This window comes from Carassius carassius, chromosome 14, assembly GCF_963082965.1.
Source record: "Carassius carassius chromosome 14, fCarCar2.1, whole genome shotgun sequence".
Lineage (NCBI taxonomy): Eukaryota > Metazoa > Chordata > Actinopteri > Cypriniformes > Cyprinidae > Carassius > Carassius carassius.
In genome coordinates, this window is record NC_081768.1 from 5,089,783 (window position 1) to 5,107,470 (window position 17,688).

Genomic DNA, 17,688 nt, shown 5'->3' on the forward strand with positions numbered 1-17,688 from the left:
CTGATTAGTTTAGATTTCAGTGATCTGCAGAACAGGCATGCAAGAAAGCGGACATATGTGTTATGTGTGCAGACGGGGATGAAGGAACATCTCTAGTCGCTGGCCACAGGAATCTAAAATGCTGAGAGCCGCAGGTGTGGTTAACCTCAGCAGGGTCACCATTAACTCATCAGAGGGCAGAAGATAAACTGCCCCTTCTCTCTTTTGGTGTGTTTTTCTCCACTAGCATCCTTGGGAAAAAGTCGGGGAACTTGGGGAACAGCCACCGTCAGCACTCTGATGAAGTGATAAAGTATTATGAGATCCGACCCTGTTATTTATATGACTCTAAAATTTCAGTGTAGCTCAACACATCAAAGATTTTCTATGTTTTTGTGGCTTTTTGCCTTTTATTTGATAGGACAGCCCTAAAGCGACAGGAAATGGTGGGAAGAAGGAGAAGGCGTGGGATCGGGAAATGACCCAAGACGCAAAGCCAGGTCATCATTGTGCTATGTGCACTACTGACCAGACCACACCTCTGACAATGGATCTGTTCCAAAACCTAGTGAGCTGCCTTCTAAGACAGCATCCTAACCATCATGGGATCTTATAAGTGACTGATTTGGAATGCTTCACTGCAATAGATGTATTTTCTTCCTCAATATGTTTATCTTCTTTTTCCTTACAAATATTTAAACATATATATATATATATATATATATATATATATATATATATATATATATATATATATATATATATATATATATATATATATATATATATATATATATATATATATATATATATATATATATATACAGTACAGACCAAAAGTTTGGACACACCTTCTCATTCAAAGAGCTTTCTTTATTTGCATGACTATGAAAATTGTAGAGTCACACTGAAGGCATCAAGGGCTATTTGACCAAGAAGGAGAGTGATGGGGTTCTGCGCCAGATGACCTGGCCTCCACAGTCACCGGACCTGAACCCAATCCAGATGGTTTAGGGGTGAGCTGGACCGCAGACAGAAGGCAAAAGGGCCAACAAGTGCTAAGCATCTCTCGGGGAACTCCTTCAAGACTGTTGGAAGACCATTTCAGGTGACTACCTCTTGAAGCTCATCAAGAGAATGCCAAGAGTGTGCAAAGCAGTAATCAAAGCAAAAGGTGGCTACTTTGAAGAACCTACAATATTACATATTTTCAGTTTTTTCACACTTTTTGGTTATGTATATAATTCCATATATAATTCCACATGTGTTAATTCATAGTTTTGATGCCTTCAGTGTGAATCTACAATTTTCATAGTCATGAAAATAAAGAAAACTCTTTGAATGAGAAGGTGTGTCCAAACTTTTGGTCTGTACTATATCTATATATAATCTAGTAAGGATTTTTGAGGTATACTTTGAATAAACTTCTGAGGATTTGATAGGTATACTTTGAAATGTGACATTTTGTAAGTAAAATCACATTTTTTATCAATATGCTCTTTAGAGGAGGTAAAACATCTATGAAATAAACTTCAACAAACACCTTCACATCTCTCATAGTTGACTGTGTAAACTGAAAAAAGACATTCACCTTAAAAATAAGACAAGAAATAAAATAAAATAGGAATAGGGTGATTATCTGGAGATCAGTTGGTCTGTTTAGTTTCATAAAAGGAGGGAATCAGTGCCATTAGTAGTTCATGAGAAAGGTCTTCATCTGGAAAGAAGAGAAATGACGTCCAGGTGAAGTGGTTAATGTTTACTGTGGTGCTATGACAAAATTGTGAAGCCCTTCGATTTCGTTTTAACGACTGTGAAAAGCAAAGTCTGTTATTACAGCGTCTCTCCAACATATGACCATTTACTTTCAGCCCTGAAGCAACTTCAGCACTATGAATTCACAAAATATTAGAATGGCAAGCCGTAACTCGCAGTACACACACACATTAAAACGTAGCTGTCAGATTGTCCCTCATGAAAGTCTTTTCTATATCAAAAGAAACCTTTGATGGTATTTACCTGATTTTCCTGGTTCTTTCGGATTTACTTTACCGTTCTTGGACCCTGAAAATCAACAGGACAATCACAAGTTACTCGCACTAAGATTTTAGCAAATCTACACCTAGAATTTAGTTAATTCTTAACAGGACTTTTATTTGAAATTACTTACGTTTTTAATTATGCGTTAAACCTCTACAGAGAAACATGATAATGTTATGGAGGCTGCAGGGGGTAAAAGCCATATGACACTATCTTGGAGTAAAAGAGCAAGAATGTTTGAGTTGGGCGCTTTGCCTGCCAAATGCGCATTTGTTTTCTGATGCTCCCCCAGACCTAAATGATTAAGCTGTTGCATGTGCAATTAAATCTAATTGGTCCTTTTCTAGTGAAGCTGTGGTTGTTGTACAAAGCCAAGCCAATAATGTTATGATCCAGGAACCCATGGCCTGCAGTGATTGAGTTTCAGTTTTGTGCGTGAGTGTGTGTTTAATGCAGTGCTATGCTAGTTTACTGCATGTGGCTTTGGTTATGTGGTATTGTTATGCTGGAACATTTCTGTAGATTAGGATTAGCTCTGTTCTGGCATCTCTCAGTGCTATGGCTTAGACGCTGAGTTTCTGCATTTCTCTGTTGATTTATATTCCTAAACAACTGTAATGTGCCAAGACACTGAGATTGTGTAATCACTGTTTGGAATCACTTCAGAGTACTATTTATGATGCGAAAATCTCCTTTGAAAACAAAGAAGCATGTAGTAGAATAAAGGCATGGAAAACACAGCAGAGGTTGCAGTATGGTACCTTGGCATTGAGGTTTCTTATTGGCCACTGCTGAGCCGCTGATGGGTCTGCCACTGGGTGTCACACACCAACAATATCCAGTGTAGCTGTGGCACTGAACCTGTTAGTCAAACACAGCAGAGATAAAGAAAAAAGACAGAGAGAGGCAGAAAAAAATTGAGAAATTTGACAGTGAAATTGTTAAAGGTATAAAATCCTATATTATGGCATCCATTCATCTGTCTAACCATCCATCCATCAATCTGTCCATCTATTGTTATACATTTTCCACTATCTATCAATCCATCAATCTATCATTTTATTGATTGTATCGTTATATAATTCATCTCATACCTCGCTGTAGGTTCCGTCAGGATTGCAGACAGGAACGAATACCTGTGGGAAGAGTTTCTTGGCTTGCTGTTCTGTGTATTTCTTCTCTGCTACACACCTGGACGTATCTAGAGACACAACACAGGTAAATCCAGCAGGTCAGACAAACTATATATCTATCAATGTTATTGCATGGCAAAAATAACACATTCTCATGTCTTAATTTGGTCAGACAATTCATCGGTAATTTGTTGTGAACTGAACATTTTCTTTATCCTTGGTACCAGTAGTTAAAAGGGAGTCGGGACTGCGACTGGAGCCCTCTTAAAAAAATGCATGACACGTCTGCTTTTGGAGATTTTGAAAAGTACTATAAACTTGATGATTCATTTGTTCACAAACTCTGTTCATCCTCTTCTCTACATATAACCCTTAAACTTTATTTTCCATTGTTCCACTTTAAGCACACAGTCACTATTCTGCTCATCGTGTCAGTGTAATATAGAAAACAGAAAGTCCAAAGAGAGCGAGTGCATTAAATTCAAACCGACAGGCAAGTCCTCTGGCGCTCTCTCTCTGACTGATGTGGCACGGGTGTTTTTTCTTTTCTTTTTTTTTCACAGGAAAGGAAAGAATGGTAATGGCAAAAGAAAATGAAGCAGGAAATATGACTTGGTTTCTTTTGCAGTGGCATGTGACCTCTCAGACACAGAATAATTCAAGATGTTTCGGAAGTGGTGGATCCCTGTGTGTGTTTGGGAATTAGACCAACTGTCCTACTGGAGTCATCACTGTCTCTATACCAGTCTAGCAGTAAAACTATCGCAGATCTCGCTCTGTCATTCTGTGTTAAGTCTCTGTGAGCTGATGGTGTCCAGCAGGTTGTAATGCATCTGTATGTACATTTATGTGTGAGTGTCATTGTTGCAGCTGGGCAGAAAATCTTCCAGACCTCAATGGAGACATAAACTCACTCTCTCCACTGGGAAACCATTAAAACACTTTCAGTCCGGGAAGGCATGAGGGGATAAGCAAGGAACTCAGTGAAAAAGATAGTATGCGATGTGAATGCTAACCTAAAGATATATGTATATACTTTATCATTCAGTGCTTAAAAAAAAAACAAATCACTAAAATATAGTACTTAAAATGAGCAATTTTAACCAATGTTTGTGTGAATTATGTATTTTATGCCTATTAGAGTGTCGAGTCAAGTCAGGTAACATTTATTTATAAACCGCTTTTTGAAGTACAGTTTGTTTTAAATCAGCTTTACATTAATAAAACTAAAAATTGACAGTGTTAAGGTCTTTGCACACTGAGTCTGAAATCTTTGCATTTGAAAAAATAATTACGACCTCACGTTGTGTCAATCACATTTACATAATGCCTCTGAAATTTTCGTCCGTCATGAAAATAATTGGACCAGGTTCGATTTTCTGCGTTTTCGCTTCCGTATCAAGCTTTTCAATAGGAAAGGTTGACCAAAAAAGAAAAACACCCCCTAAAAAATGGCAACAAAAATTGTGCAAAGACATATAATGTTGTAACATTCATTAATTATGAAAAAAAAAAGCAGTTTAAGCTGTAGGTCAGCTCTAGAGAAGATAATCGTGTAATTATTCAGCTAAACTTAGTGTCATCGGTTCATCGGTCATAAAAAGTTCTTAATTCAGATGAATTTCAATAAGTAGCTCTGCAGAAGGCAATTCAGCTCGAGTCGGTTCAGTAACAGTGTTTCCAAATTAATATAATTATTCAGCTCAATTCAGTTCAAATTTGAGAGACAAATCATATAAAGAGTGCTGAAATAATTTTGACATTTGTGCACAGCTGCACCATCCCTGAATGTACTTCCCTTCCCATCCCTTTCCAATCTAATCTTTCCTTTTTGGTTTTCTTTCACTCTCATTTTAGCGGAACGTAATTCGTCCTCTTTTTGTACCTCTTTCCCTTTCTCTCTCTATTTCTCACACCCTCTTTAATCCCAATGTAAGAATGACACATTGTGCTTACTAGTAGGGAAAGAAAGCGTGAACGGGAGACAGAAAGAAAAAGAGCTCAGAGCAGAAAAGAGTACAGGGCACGAGAGTCTTCCTGCCGAGCCCAATACAATGAGAGTGTTTGTTAGCCGTGTGACCTTTGACCTCTGTGGTTACTGACATAGTTCGCCCCTCCCTTCATACAAATGACCACCGATCTCTTACACATATGAATGCACCACTGTACATTTGTTTTTACACAGGCAAGATCCCCATCAAGATCTTAGCAAAGATGTTTCTCAATTTATGAATTTTGTGAAAATGCACCAATTTTTTACCAGTCATTGTATATTTTTATATAGTGCTATGCTTTTGCTATTTCATTTGCATTCCAAATAAAGTGATTTTATAGAAAATATAATAATCCATTCATAATCCACACTGGATCTTAAAATTGTCTGTCTGTCAGGGTTTAACTGGAAAGGCTATAACATTACTGGTTCATATGATTTTTTTATACTGCCAGAGTGGCCATCATCAGAAAAGAAAAGCAGTTTCAAAGACAATAATGTTTGATTTAATTTATGGTATTAAACTGAATGATTATTACATGTGTAAATGTAACTATATTTAATATATAATTCATATATAGTAATATTATTTATTAATATTAAATTAAATGCATTATTTCATTTTTGATTAAAGTTTTTTTTAAACATTTAACATTCAAACTTTTTAAGAAAATGTAACTATGGTATATTTAATATGTAATTCATATATAATATTATTAGTAATATGTTATATTAAATATATTATTAAAATATAAATATTATTAAATTAATAAATTAAATGCTTTATTTTATTTTTGATTAAAGTTTTTCAAAACATTAAACATTAAAACAATTTTTTTTTTTTTTTAAGACAAGGACAATCCGGAACAAAGTTGAATCTGCATCATCTGTGTCACTTCAAATCATCAACTGGCTTCAGATGACTGTTAGTGTGAACGCCTCTTAAGACTACAATTTGAAATGTTAAACAAGGACAATGACAATGTGTTGTACTCTGCAAAATCCTGCTCTGTCTCGTCAAAGAATCATTTATCCCTAGATGGATTTAACCCTGCCCGCCTCGACCCTGACCCACAAAGGGCATCAGGCCAACCAGCAGCGGCTCACGTTTGATTGGTGAACTCTGACCTTTGCATGGCCCTCGTATGACTTCCAGCTGAGGGTCACGGCACTTTGCACGGAGAAACTCGCAGCGGGAACTGAAGGTCCGTCCATCTGATGCGCACAGAGGCTTGCGAGGAGCTCCGGAACAATCCATATTGCATTCTTTATCTTGCTCCACATGCAGAAACTGTGAAGATGGACAGAAAGAGATGTTAGCAGTTACCAAAAATACATAGCACACAAATAGTGGGTAAAGTAATACATTTCTTTTAAATACATTTTTTTTAACACTTAAAATTACATTTAATTAATTTAGTGCAATTTGCAGTTTCAATTATTATGTTATACTAATAGAATTTTTTTTCCAGTGCCCCATTTTTTTTTTTTTTTTGTGACAGTGAAGGGCTTGGTGTCTTTTAAGTTCATGACACACTCCATTCTCTATTGTTCTGTTGCATTCATTTACCAAATAATACACACACTGAAACAAAACAGAGAGACAAACTGCATTCACACACCCCTCTGTGTCCGTGTCTTGTCTTGTTTGTGAATGACAGATTGCAGGAGAAAGGCGAGGTGCTGACGGCCTCTCGTGCAGCGCTTTTATCTGTCTGTCACTCTCACACCTGCACAGGTACGGCCACAAACAACTCGCACACTTGCACTGATTGAATACTGTGTGTTTTCTCTTTGTGCACTGCAGGAACATTCAAACACACTGCAAATCATCACCTCACCGTCAGATTCAAGAGTGGACAGGAAATCGACGTGATTTGTGTCGTGACATTATCTACACAGGTGCATGTTTAATGTTCAGATCAGTTATAATCGTCTAAACTGGTGAATGCAAAAATAACTTGAAAAGGTACTGAGACACACACACACTCACCTGCAGCCAATAAATCAGCCATGGGAAAACAGCGAATGAAAGTAGTGTTGAAAGGAAACAGATTCTTCATATAAAGCTGATGGGTAGGATCATTACCCACTCAAAAATTAGCACTGGCTGTCATCCTACAAATGACTTTCTCTGTGTGTGTGTGTGTGTGTGTGTGTGTGTGTGTGTGTGTGTGTGTGTGTGTGTGTGTGTGTGTGTGTGTGTGTGTGCGTGTGTGTGTGTGTGAGGGAGCTCTGCACCTGGAAGATGGTTTCAGAGGGGGTTTGAGGATCAACCCTATGCCCCTGGCGATGGGAGACAGCCCTGCTGTCATCTCTGATCGTAAATCTAGAGTTGATGAATGCTGGGGAAGTGTGTGTGTGTGTGTGTGTGTGTGTGTGTGTGTGTGTGTGTGTGTGTGTGTGTGTGTGTGTGTGTGTGTGTGTGTGTGTGTGTGTGTGTGTGTGTGTGATAAATGTAAGGCAAAGAAGCTGGTTCATGCGTGGCAGAAGAGTGTACTGAGTGTATGGGATTGAACTAATCTTTTTTTTACATGCTTTATGTAATTGAGTTATTGACTATTTAGTCCTTCCCTTCTTAATGCCCCAGTGTGTGTGTGTGTGTGTGTGTGCTGAGAGGTTTCTCTTTCATAGCTTATAAGAGAGTAAATGGAGATGGAGATGTTTTGTTAAGGTATGACCTTTGTCTCAGATGTTTCTTGTAAAATTCCTTAAAAGTTATAACATAATAACCATAAATGAGCCAGTTGTTAACATGCAGTAAAAGTATAAAGCTGTGGATAGCTTTTAATGATGCAATTTAATTTAATATAATTTAATTTAATTTTGTTTTGTTTTTTTGTCACCAAAAGCAAACTGAATAGTAAGGGCTCAGTTTTACTTATACACTGCACCTGAACTTCAAAGTGGACTAAAAGTGATTTTTTTTAATCCACTTTTTAGTTCAGCAACCATTCAACATTATTTTATTTTATTTTATTTTATTTTATTTTATTTTATTTTATTTTATTTTATTTTATTTTATTTTATTTTGAAATCAAATTGAACCTTGAACCTTCAAGGTGGATTGAAAGTAAAATTTTACTTCAGCTTTCAGTCCACAAATTAATTTTAATTTTAATTTTTTTAACAGGCATATAAGCGATACATTCATTTCACTAAATCACACCTTCTTTGAGGTTTAATTATTGCACTTGACCAATCGCAATTTTAAATTTTTTTTTTCGATTGGCTGCAGTACATCCTCTCTCTGTGTGTGACAGAAAAATATGTTTCAAAAGGACAACAGTCCTCTTCATCATCCTCTGCCCTGCCACGACGGGCCGCTTTTCACTCTTAATTCAGAATATTTATGACTGAATGAACATTAAGTTGTGAATAAGAGGGTCTGATGTCTGGAGCTGGTTGTTTGGGGTCTGTGTTCGCTGGTTTGTGACTGACAGACTCTTGCTGTCTGAGATCATGGCTGACACTGACCCCCCTCGAAACTCACAGTCCTACCACAGAATCTCTTTCTTTCCCTCTCTTTCTCTGTCTTTATCTCTGACAAACACACAGTCTTTCTCTCTCTGTTCTCACCCTGTTCGCTCTCTTGCATTTTCTTTGTGTCTGTCTTACACACATGCGCTTTCTTTATCTTCCCTCTGGTCTCTGCAGCTGTGACCCGGTGCCCCTTCCGCTCCGTCATTCTCAGCACTGCTGTCAGGGAGCTCGCAGGAGGCCCGACAGAGATGTCAGGAAACAGATTCTGCTCGGAGTGCCACCGAACCGACCACAATCGGCCACGATGGTCATCTCGCGATCGGAGTTCACAGTCCTCCAACTCGGGCCAAGCGATCGCGGCCAATGCAGTTCAGTTCTGTCACAGTCAGCGTCCGAGATATGCACAAAACCAACACGACCACCGCAGAGACCTCATCGTGGCCAAGACACATTTTGTGATTCAACAATTCAGCATTTTATATCAACCCAGACCAGACCCCACAAACCCAGACACAGCCAAATAATCACCAATCAATTCAACCGCAGCCAAACCCAGACACGTCCATTGAGCATCACCGGAGAAATCTGAAGCCACCCACGACCACGGCCTGTATACAGCATCAACAGCTGCTCACAGAGACACCAGAGGAGCAGCAGAACCGGGCCAAACAGACCTCAGATGCTTTCTTCACCATGAGAACAGTGACAGGATCACATTCAGGACTGTTTCTGAACAAACATCAGAGACATCTGCGATGCCCATGCCGCTAGACTTGATCATTTTTATTTATACAGTATTCATCAGTATTTTTAATAATCTTTTATTTTTATATTTTCAATTTCAATTTAATTTCAATTTTTTAAATTAATGTTACTTTAATGTTTAGGAATATTATGCTTTTTTCTTAAATATGTATATACCTTTAGGTTAAACTTATATCAGTAATATTGGTACTTTTTGTTTTAAGTACATATACATTTTTTTCAGATTTAATTTATTTCAGCCTTTATTTAAATTACCCAAAATATTTTTAATAGTTTTAGATTTAGTCAACAATACTGACAACTTGTTTCAAATATTATATTATATTATATTATATTATATTATATTATATTATATTATATTATATTATATTATATTATATTATATTATATTATATTATATTATATTATATTATATTATATTATATTATATTATATTATATTAGTCTAAGTTTTATATTATATTATATTATATTATATTATATTATATTATATTATATTATATTATATTATATTTCTGTGCCACTAGCAGTGTTATTTTAGAATTATTTGTATATCTTAATATTTACATTAGCTTTTATTTTTAGATTTTCAGTTTAAATTTTAATGTTAGTCTAAGTTTTATATTATATTATATTATATTATATTATATTATATTATATTATATTATATTATATTATATTATATTATATTATATTATTTCTGTACCACTAGCAGTGCTATTTAGTATCATTTATACAGTATTATTAATATTTTAAATTAGCTTTTATATTTAGATTTTCAGTTTAAATTTAAATGTTAGTCTAAGTTTTATATTATATTATATTATATTATATTATATTATATTATATTATATTATATTATATTATATTATATTATATTATATTATATTATATTATATTATATTATATTATATTATATTATATTATATTCCACTAATAGCACTGTTATATTAGTGTTATTTAGTAATCTTTAGTATAAGTAATATTTAGTATTATAAAACGTATGTTTTCAAGTAGATTTGTAGATGTGGTTTCTAGGTGTTGCATACTGGCCAGGGTCAAAATTTAGTAATTTCTCCCTTTTGAAAATCATTATTAAAATGTCCTAGGCACTTTTAAGAAGCAGTAGTTCTGAAAACAGCAAATCATTTGTGAAAATGCTCCAGAGTCAGAGCTAAACGTCAGCACTGGACCTCTTTATCAATGTTAGTGTGTGTATGTGGCACTGATATATGACCACCATCATGTTAACATGTCTCTTACATGACATATAATGTCTCTTCTAACCTACTGCAGAGAAGTGGAGGCAAAACAAGCCACTGTCTGATTTTCCTGAAACGCTTTTCCAGTCCTCCACAGCTGCTCCGCCCCCCTTGTTTTTTCTTTTCTCCGTTTTTATCATTGCCCCACAAAGAAAAGTCAATTTAGATGAAAAGCGAAGCAAGAGAAACCGAAAAAATGAGGAGAGAGAGAGTGAAAAAAATGACAATGACATATTTTTCAGAAGACCCACCAGCACACAAACCTCAAATCCTATTACCCCCTTTTGGCAGTGAGGCATTGTGGGATTGAAAGCAGGGGCCAATCTCCAGCAGAGAGTGCATTGTGCCCCACAGAGGGCCACATGGGGGCCGAGGGGCCCCAGAAAGGACAAGGGGGGCCTCCCAACCACAGACCCAGAGAGGCCCCTCACACCTTGGCCGCAAAGGGTCAATGGGGGCCCGGCAAAGAGTGAGAGAGAGGCCGCAGACGTGTGAAAGAGTCCCGACGGGGGCTTCCTGGGATTGGCTAGGCATCTTTAGTCTCCAGCATAGTGGAAATGAAGAAAGTGACAGTCTAGATCCAGGCTATTAACTCAATCAAAGAGAAAAGCCTTTAATTGCTGTGAAAAATCGGCAAGAAAAGGGAAAGTCTGCTGCTAGTCATGTGTGAAGGATGAGAGGGAAAAAAGATGTTTTTTCTTCTCTTGCAGGTGCATAGTTTTGCGTATGAATAACGGTGTCTTTGGACAGCCCCTGTTATGAAGTGACTGATATACATGGGTTTCAGCAGGGAGGTGTGGAATCAAAGACGAGTTTGAACGATTTAAAAATTGAAATGACAAAACCCTTGTGTCTGAAACCACCAAAACATTAGATTTTTCTCTCTGTTAAAGGGACAGTTCACCCAAAAATACTAATTCTGCCATCATTTAGTCACCCTCATGCATTTCCAAACCCTCACTCCTAAAAATAAGGGTTCTTCATTGGCTTTTTTTGGTTCCATGAAGAACCTTTAACATCCATGGAATCTCTCCATTCCACAAAAGTTCTTTAAAATGAAAAAGGGTTCATTACATCTTTTAGATGTTCTTGATATAAGAAACATTTTTCAGAATTGTTCTTCTATGGATTCACTGAAAATCCCCTATTAGAACCGTAAGTTTGTGTGTATGACTGACTTACTTTCTTCTGCAGAACATAAAATATTTTGAAGAATGTTGGTCACCAAACACTTGACCACTGATTTCCATTGTACGAAAATAAAACACACACACACACACACACACTGAGACATTTCTCAAAATATTTTATTTTATGTTCCATAGAAGAAAGAAAGTCAAAATGCTTTGGAATGACATGAGGGTGAGGAAATGATGACAGATGTTTCACGTTTTAGTGAATTGCCTCTCTAAGTTGTTAGATCCAGCTCAGAAATCACCTCATGAAAAAAATGTGTCATACTCAAGAAAGCAAATGTGGAAAATGTGTTGCTATAAGTGGAACTGCTGCTGAAACAGAACCGTTCCTAATGAATTTCAAAGGTATTTGGCACAGCTGAGTTACGAGTCGTCTCCTATGCAAATGTGACATCTGATATTCATTTGCAACAGTTTTACTGGAGCACAGAGACTGAGCATGTGTTTATTTCTTCATCATTTTAGTTTTTAATGTTAAAGTCTCTGCTGCACCAAGTTTTTTATGACCATTTTGCACCTTGTTTTGCTGCTGTCCCTTTAAGACTATGTAAACAGCCTCTTTGCATATGAAACAAGTTATATGAGTTACTCAATTTTGCACATTTCAGCCAGAAAAAAATAACTAATAAATATATATATATATATATATATATATATATATATATATATATATATATATATATATATATATATATGAGTATAAAGTTAAAAACTGGTCATTTATTTTTTATTTTGATTTTTATTACTTATACAATTTTTTTTTTTTTTTGGCAAAACCCGGTATTAGGAGGTTATTGTCTGTTTGGATGTCTCGTTATATCTATAAAGTTTTTATGTTGTGTGTTTAGGATTCAATAAAAATAAAGTATTTTGTGAGTATTATTTAACATGATGTTGTGTCAGTTATGTTTAATAAATGCTGTCCCATCCTTCAGTTACAGCCTCTTCACAAAAGCTGCATTGCAACCCTGTTTAACTGTGTCATAGAAGTCAAGACAACAGCTCTGAGATCAGTCTGCTTACAGCTAGCATGTGTGTGTGTGTGTGTGTGTGAGAGAGAAAGTAGATGAGGGTTTGCACTGCACTGATCTGCCTCCCGCATTCCGCTCTGCCAGGCTGAGTAAGAGGAGTGAGATGAGATGACCTCTGACCTGGTTAACTACCCACAGCCATTTGTTAATGTTTAAATGTAGAGGCATCCCTACTCGACGTCTAAATAATGAGCAGCGGGGCATCGACCAGAGCGTTTCTCTGTAAATCACAGCACTCTGATTCGAACAAAAGTGCATTCCTTCATGGATTGATTTAAGGTTTGGTTACATTTACTGTTTAAATTTGACACATTTTTCACACGTGAAATCCACACAAATAGATATGTCGATTTCGCGCTGGGTTCACATTGGTCTAGTAAATTTGCTGCACTGGCCAATAGAAATCTGCTTGGTTTGAAAATGACTTTTCTCTGATTTGTACTTCATTAATTGCTACACTATCAACATCTGACTTTTTGTGCTCACAAAAAGTTTGCTAATGCGACTGTACTAGTCTTCACATATTGTCTTCTACCACTTTTTGTTATGTTTTTCGGCTGGCAGCTCTTTCTGATAATCCAGACCTGACGATGGACTAGTACAGATTAATTTGACACCTCGGGACGGCTAGTTTATTTAAATAGAGCCCTGCTGCTCTGTAGCGAGAGGTTCGTACCCAGAGACTAGTGTGAAATTAATTCCCCTGTTTACTCTCTCTCAAATAACAGCATATCTTCTCTATCCGGCACGGACTGCAGCAGGTGCCCATGAGACCTCGTCATCACAGGCCCTGATTCATGCCCGTTCCACATAGCTGCCATCCCAGAAGGCTGAGCAGCAGCAGATGCCAGCAGAGAAACACTGACAGCAACTGTATCTCTGGCCTCGGTGCTAACAGCCTCCATCAGCACCAAGAACGCTATGCCAGGTAAAAACTCAGCGGTCTACGGCCCAGAGTGAAATCACAGCAGTGCGCTGGCCAGTCAACACAGTGAGAAAATAACACTCTTGGGATTTCAAATCATATAATAAATATTAACTGAAATAAAAAAAAAATAAAAAATAAATCATTTGGTGTACTAAAATGAATTTCATTTAGTATATTCAGTACTTTTCTTAGTACACTAGTTATTTTACTCAATTTGATGTGAAAACTGAAACTAAAATAAAAAACTAGACATACTTTTAAAAAACTAAGAAAAATTACAAAAACACAACAAAATTACTAAAAATTTAACTGAACTGTAAATACAAGTGGAAAATATAACAACTAAAACTAATTCAGTACATAGAAGCTTTCTGTGAAATGAACCAAATACATTATAAAAAAGTGTAAATGTATTTTATTTTACCTAGTTGCCAAGGTTTTCATATACTAAAATAACTCAAACTAAAACTAAAAAATTACTAAAAACTATATAGACAAAAAATAATAAACATAATAAACAATATATAAAAAGATTAATTGCTAAAACATACAACTGCTAAAAATTCTACTTAAAATAAAATTGAAAAATGTAAAAATAAAGAATCTTGCGCTAAATTAATAAAATAAATAGTAACTGGAATAAAATGTAATAATTTTCTTATTTTAGCTAGCTGCTAAGTAAACATTTTGTTGACTAAAATAACTGAAACTAAAAACTATAAACTATATTTATAAACAAAAGTTATTTTTTTTTTTTAATAAAACGAGAATGTGGATATTAAATTTGAAAATGGTAAATATAAAAAGAAAAAATTAATAAAATTATTAATAAAAACTGTACCAATGCAATAACTGCCCTAAATATAGCAAATCAGAAAGACCGTGAGTTTTGCTCAATTACTGAGATTTTCGCATATGCATTCAACAAATGCTTCTGTATAACATTAAATATTACATATATTCTTTGCATTTTATCGGTGCATTTGGTAAAGAACAAACTATGTGAGCACAAATGCAAAAATCCCAGTCCCAAACAGCTGCAAAGCACACTTGATTATATACAACATTTGCTGCAATTCCTGACAGGTACACAAATATTGACTATTTACCAACATTTATGGATAAGAAAGTGGGCTGTTTCCTGTCTCACTTTTGAAAGTGCAAACCCTCTCTGGATTTCAGCAGGGGCCAGTTTGGTTGAACATGAATGCCTGGGTTTCGAGGTCCGTCAAAGCTGCTCTGTGTCCAGGCTCTGGGTGGACCAGAGTGCCTGTATCTCTCTCTCTCTCTCTCTCTCTCTCTCTCTCTCTCTCTCTCTCTAGCGTTCATGTCCCACTGGGATGAGCTACACTCACTCTCTCACTCAGTTAATGGGGAGCGGCTTCCCGCAATCAGCAGTCCTAACCCTGTGTACACAGGCAGACGTCCATGTAGAGGCCAGCGGCCGCAGGAAGGGGAGAAAATCTCCTGTTCCCAGCACTTAGCGGCCAAAACCAAGAGCCTGTCACATATTAAGGAAAGCATAAGGTGGGTGTGCACCTGTAGCTCCCACTATGTGTGTGTGTGTGATTGTTTGAAAGAAAGCTTGTGGATCTCTGGTTACCCTCCTGAATTGCGAGTGCACAAACATCACTCGTCTTAATCCCAAATGGGATTCTCGTGATTACTCATCTCACTTTACGCTGTGTCTCAGCTTCTTGTTTTACTAAGCAAACACACAAGCACAACCACAAAGATGCGCGTAGTCTGCATCACAAAAACCCATATCAAACTGCCATATTTACTGTCCCTGAGTGAAAAACACCAAACACACTTGTCCAATAACAAGGAATTCTTATTCTGATGACAAACCAATGATATTTTGCTACACTGATAAAATTACATTAGGAATTACATTTTAAGGGCGCCACAAAAAGACTACCAGTTAAAACATTTTGAGTATAAATGTAAATAATTTTGGGAAATTTAAAATAAAATTATAAATAATAAAAAATAAAATAATAAAAATTCAAAAATGTATTAAACAGAAAACCATATATGTATATATGTAATGCAAAAGCATCTAAGTGCCATCTGAAATTTTCTTCTAAAATCTGCATTTATATCAGGCTCTTATGTTTAGGTACAGTAATTTAACTTTAATAGCAGTCTATAGGTCCTTTTCTATGCAATTAAAGTGAAATAACTTAACATAAACATAAAAGCCTGATAAAAAAAATGTTCATTTTAGATGAAAATGTCAAGAAGGCATTTAGAGGCTTTTGCATCTGAACTCTTCAGATAATGTTATTAATTGTTTGGACATTGGTTAAAAGTCATTGAAAGAGTCATAAATGCTATAAAACATATTTTTTTAAACATACTGACTATTAATATTTTTGCATAATCAATCGTTCTGTTAATGTGCATGATCATATAGTGATAGTGAAGTGTGGTGACCCACCGTGAGCGCGGAGAGTTTGTGCGCGTGTCCTGCGTAAAGAGCGCAGAGCAGCAGCAGGACCGAGACGCGCATCCTCACAGCTCTCCAGACGCACCAAATCCTCAGAAACTCACTTTAGACCCGATCGATTCTCCAACGTGACGCGTAATTCCTTAAATCCCGTCCCTTCACAGCTCTCGGTGTGTGTGCTCGGTATCGCGGGCGTGGACTGTGTTCTGCGTGATTTCCCTGTGCGTAATGAAGTGAAGCGCTCGGTTTGGACTGTCTTTACTCTCTCCTTTGCTCAAGGGTGTGACTCTCTCTCTCTCTCTCTCTCTCTCTCTCTCTCTCTCTCTCTCTCTCTCTCTCCCTCGGTGTGTGTGTGTGTGTGTGTGTGTGTGTGTGTGTGTGTGTGTGTGTGTGTGTGTGTGTGTGTGTGTGTGTTTATCGGATGCCCGTGCTGTAGTCGGGAGGTAAGTTTGGGTGGAATCTCTTGCAGATGCTGGTAGCTGAGGGGGGAAAACTTCTGTCTTCTCCCTCCCTCTGTTCTTTCTTCTCAACAACACACGTGAACCTCTCTTTGTTTGGATGATAAGCTGTACTGGTTTATAATATAATATAATATAATATAATATAATATAATATAATATAATATAATATAATATAATATAATATAATATAATATAATATAATATAATATAATATAATATAATATAATATAATATAATATAATATAATATAATCATGAGGTAAATAATTATGACGTAGCCTAATTCTGACTGTTTGGGAATACGTGTACACAAATGATCAATGTAAAATGGTGATGTTTAACACTTTTCATCTTCATTTACAGTTTTCATCCACAGAAAACCATCATCTTCAGCAGAAGCACCATGTTGAACACCATTGTCATCATAATCACTAAAATCTCTTCTGTATCTCATTGTGCGTTTTTAAACATTTTTTTGAACACGTTTGCTAGTTTGCACTAACATGCCAGCGTAGCTTAAAGTAATTTAAAACAAACACTTTGAACAGCATTTCTCCAATTCTCTTCAAGCCAGATAAGTAGACATGTGGCAGCAGTTATTGAAACTCATAACAGCCTCCATTCCCACGAGTGCAGAGACAAAACTACACATGTGGGGTTTCAGAGTATTGTTTATTCAAAGGGCACACTTTCTATTTTTGCCTCTCGTGTTTAGTAGTTCTCTGTGAGACATTAATTCACTCACTGGATTTATTAGCTCTACACTAAATATTAATTGGGTGTCTTGTTGCTGACAAAATCGCAATAACCCATGGTGTTTCATTACTTGTCTTGTGAGTTGACGAAATACCTCATTATAAAAGCCTATAAAAACTGATGAAATAGCTGCAGAGTGTTAGAACGAATCTGATGGGCAGATGTGAATCATCAATAATAGGAACATCTGCGACATCTACAGGACACGTGT

At 36.3% G+C, this 17,688-nt stretch overlaps 1 protein-coding gene across 4 annotated transcripts in view; it reads right to left on the bottom strand.

The window, feature by feature from the left end:
* Nucleotides 1–16,578, bottom strand: part of smoc2 (SPARC related modular calcium binding 2) — a 34,648-nt gene extending 18,070 nt beyond the window's left edge. For 2 of the 4 annotated variants that reach the window (XM_059565788.1, XM_059565787.1), the window contains exons 1-3: nucleotides 16,253–16,578; nucleotides 6,274–6,436; nucleotides 1,999–2,043 (exon numbers count right to left, since the gene is read on the bottom strand). In XM_059565788.1, coding sequence (XP_059421771.1) covers nucleotides 1,999–2,043; nucleotides 6,274–6,436; nucleotides 16,253–16,324 — 280 coding nt within the window. In that variant the 5' untranslated portion in view covers nucleotides 16,325–16,578. Of the gene's footprint in view, nucleotides 1–1,998; nucleotides 2,044–2,780; nucleotides 2,881–3,113; nucleotides 3,221–6,273; nucleotides 6,437–16,252 lie in introns of all 4 variants that reach the window. The other 2 variants (XM_059565785.1, XM_059565786.1) reach the window with 2 other exon arrangements.
* Between the last annotated feature and the right edge of the window lie 1,110 nt (nucleotides 16,579–17,688).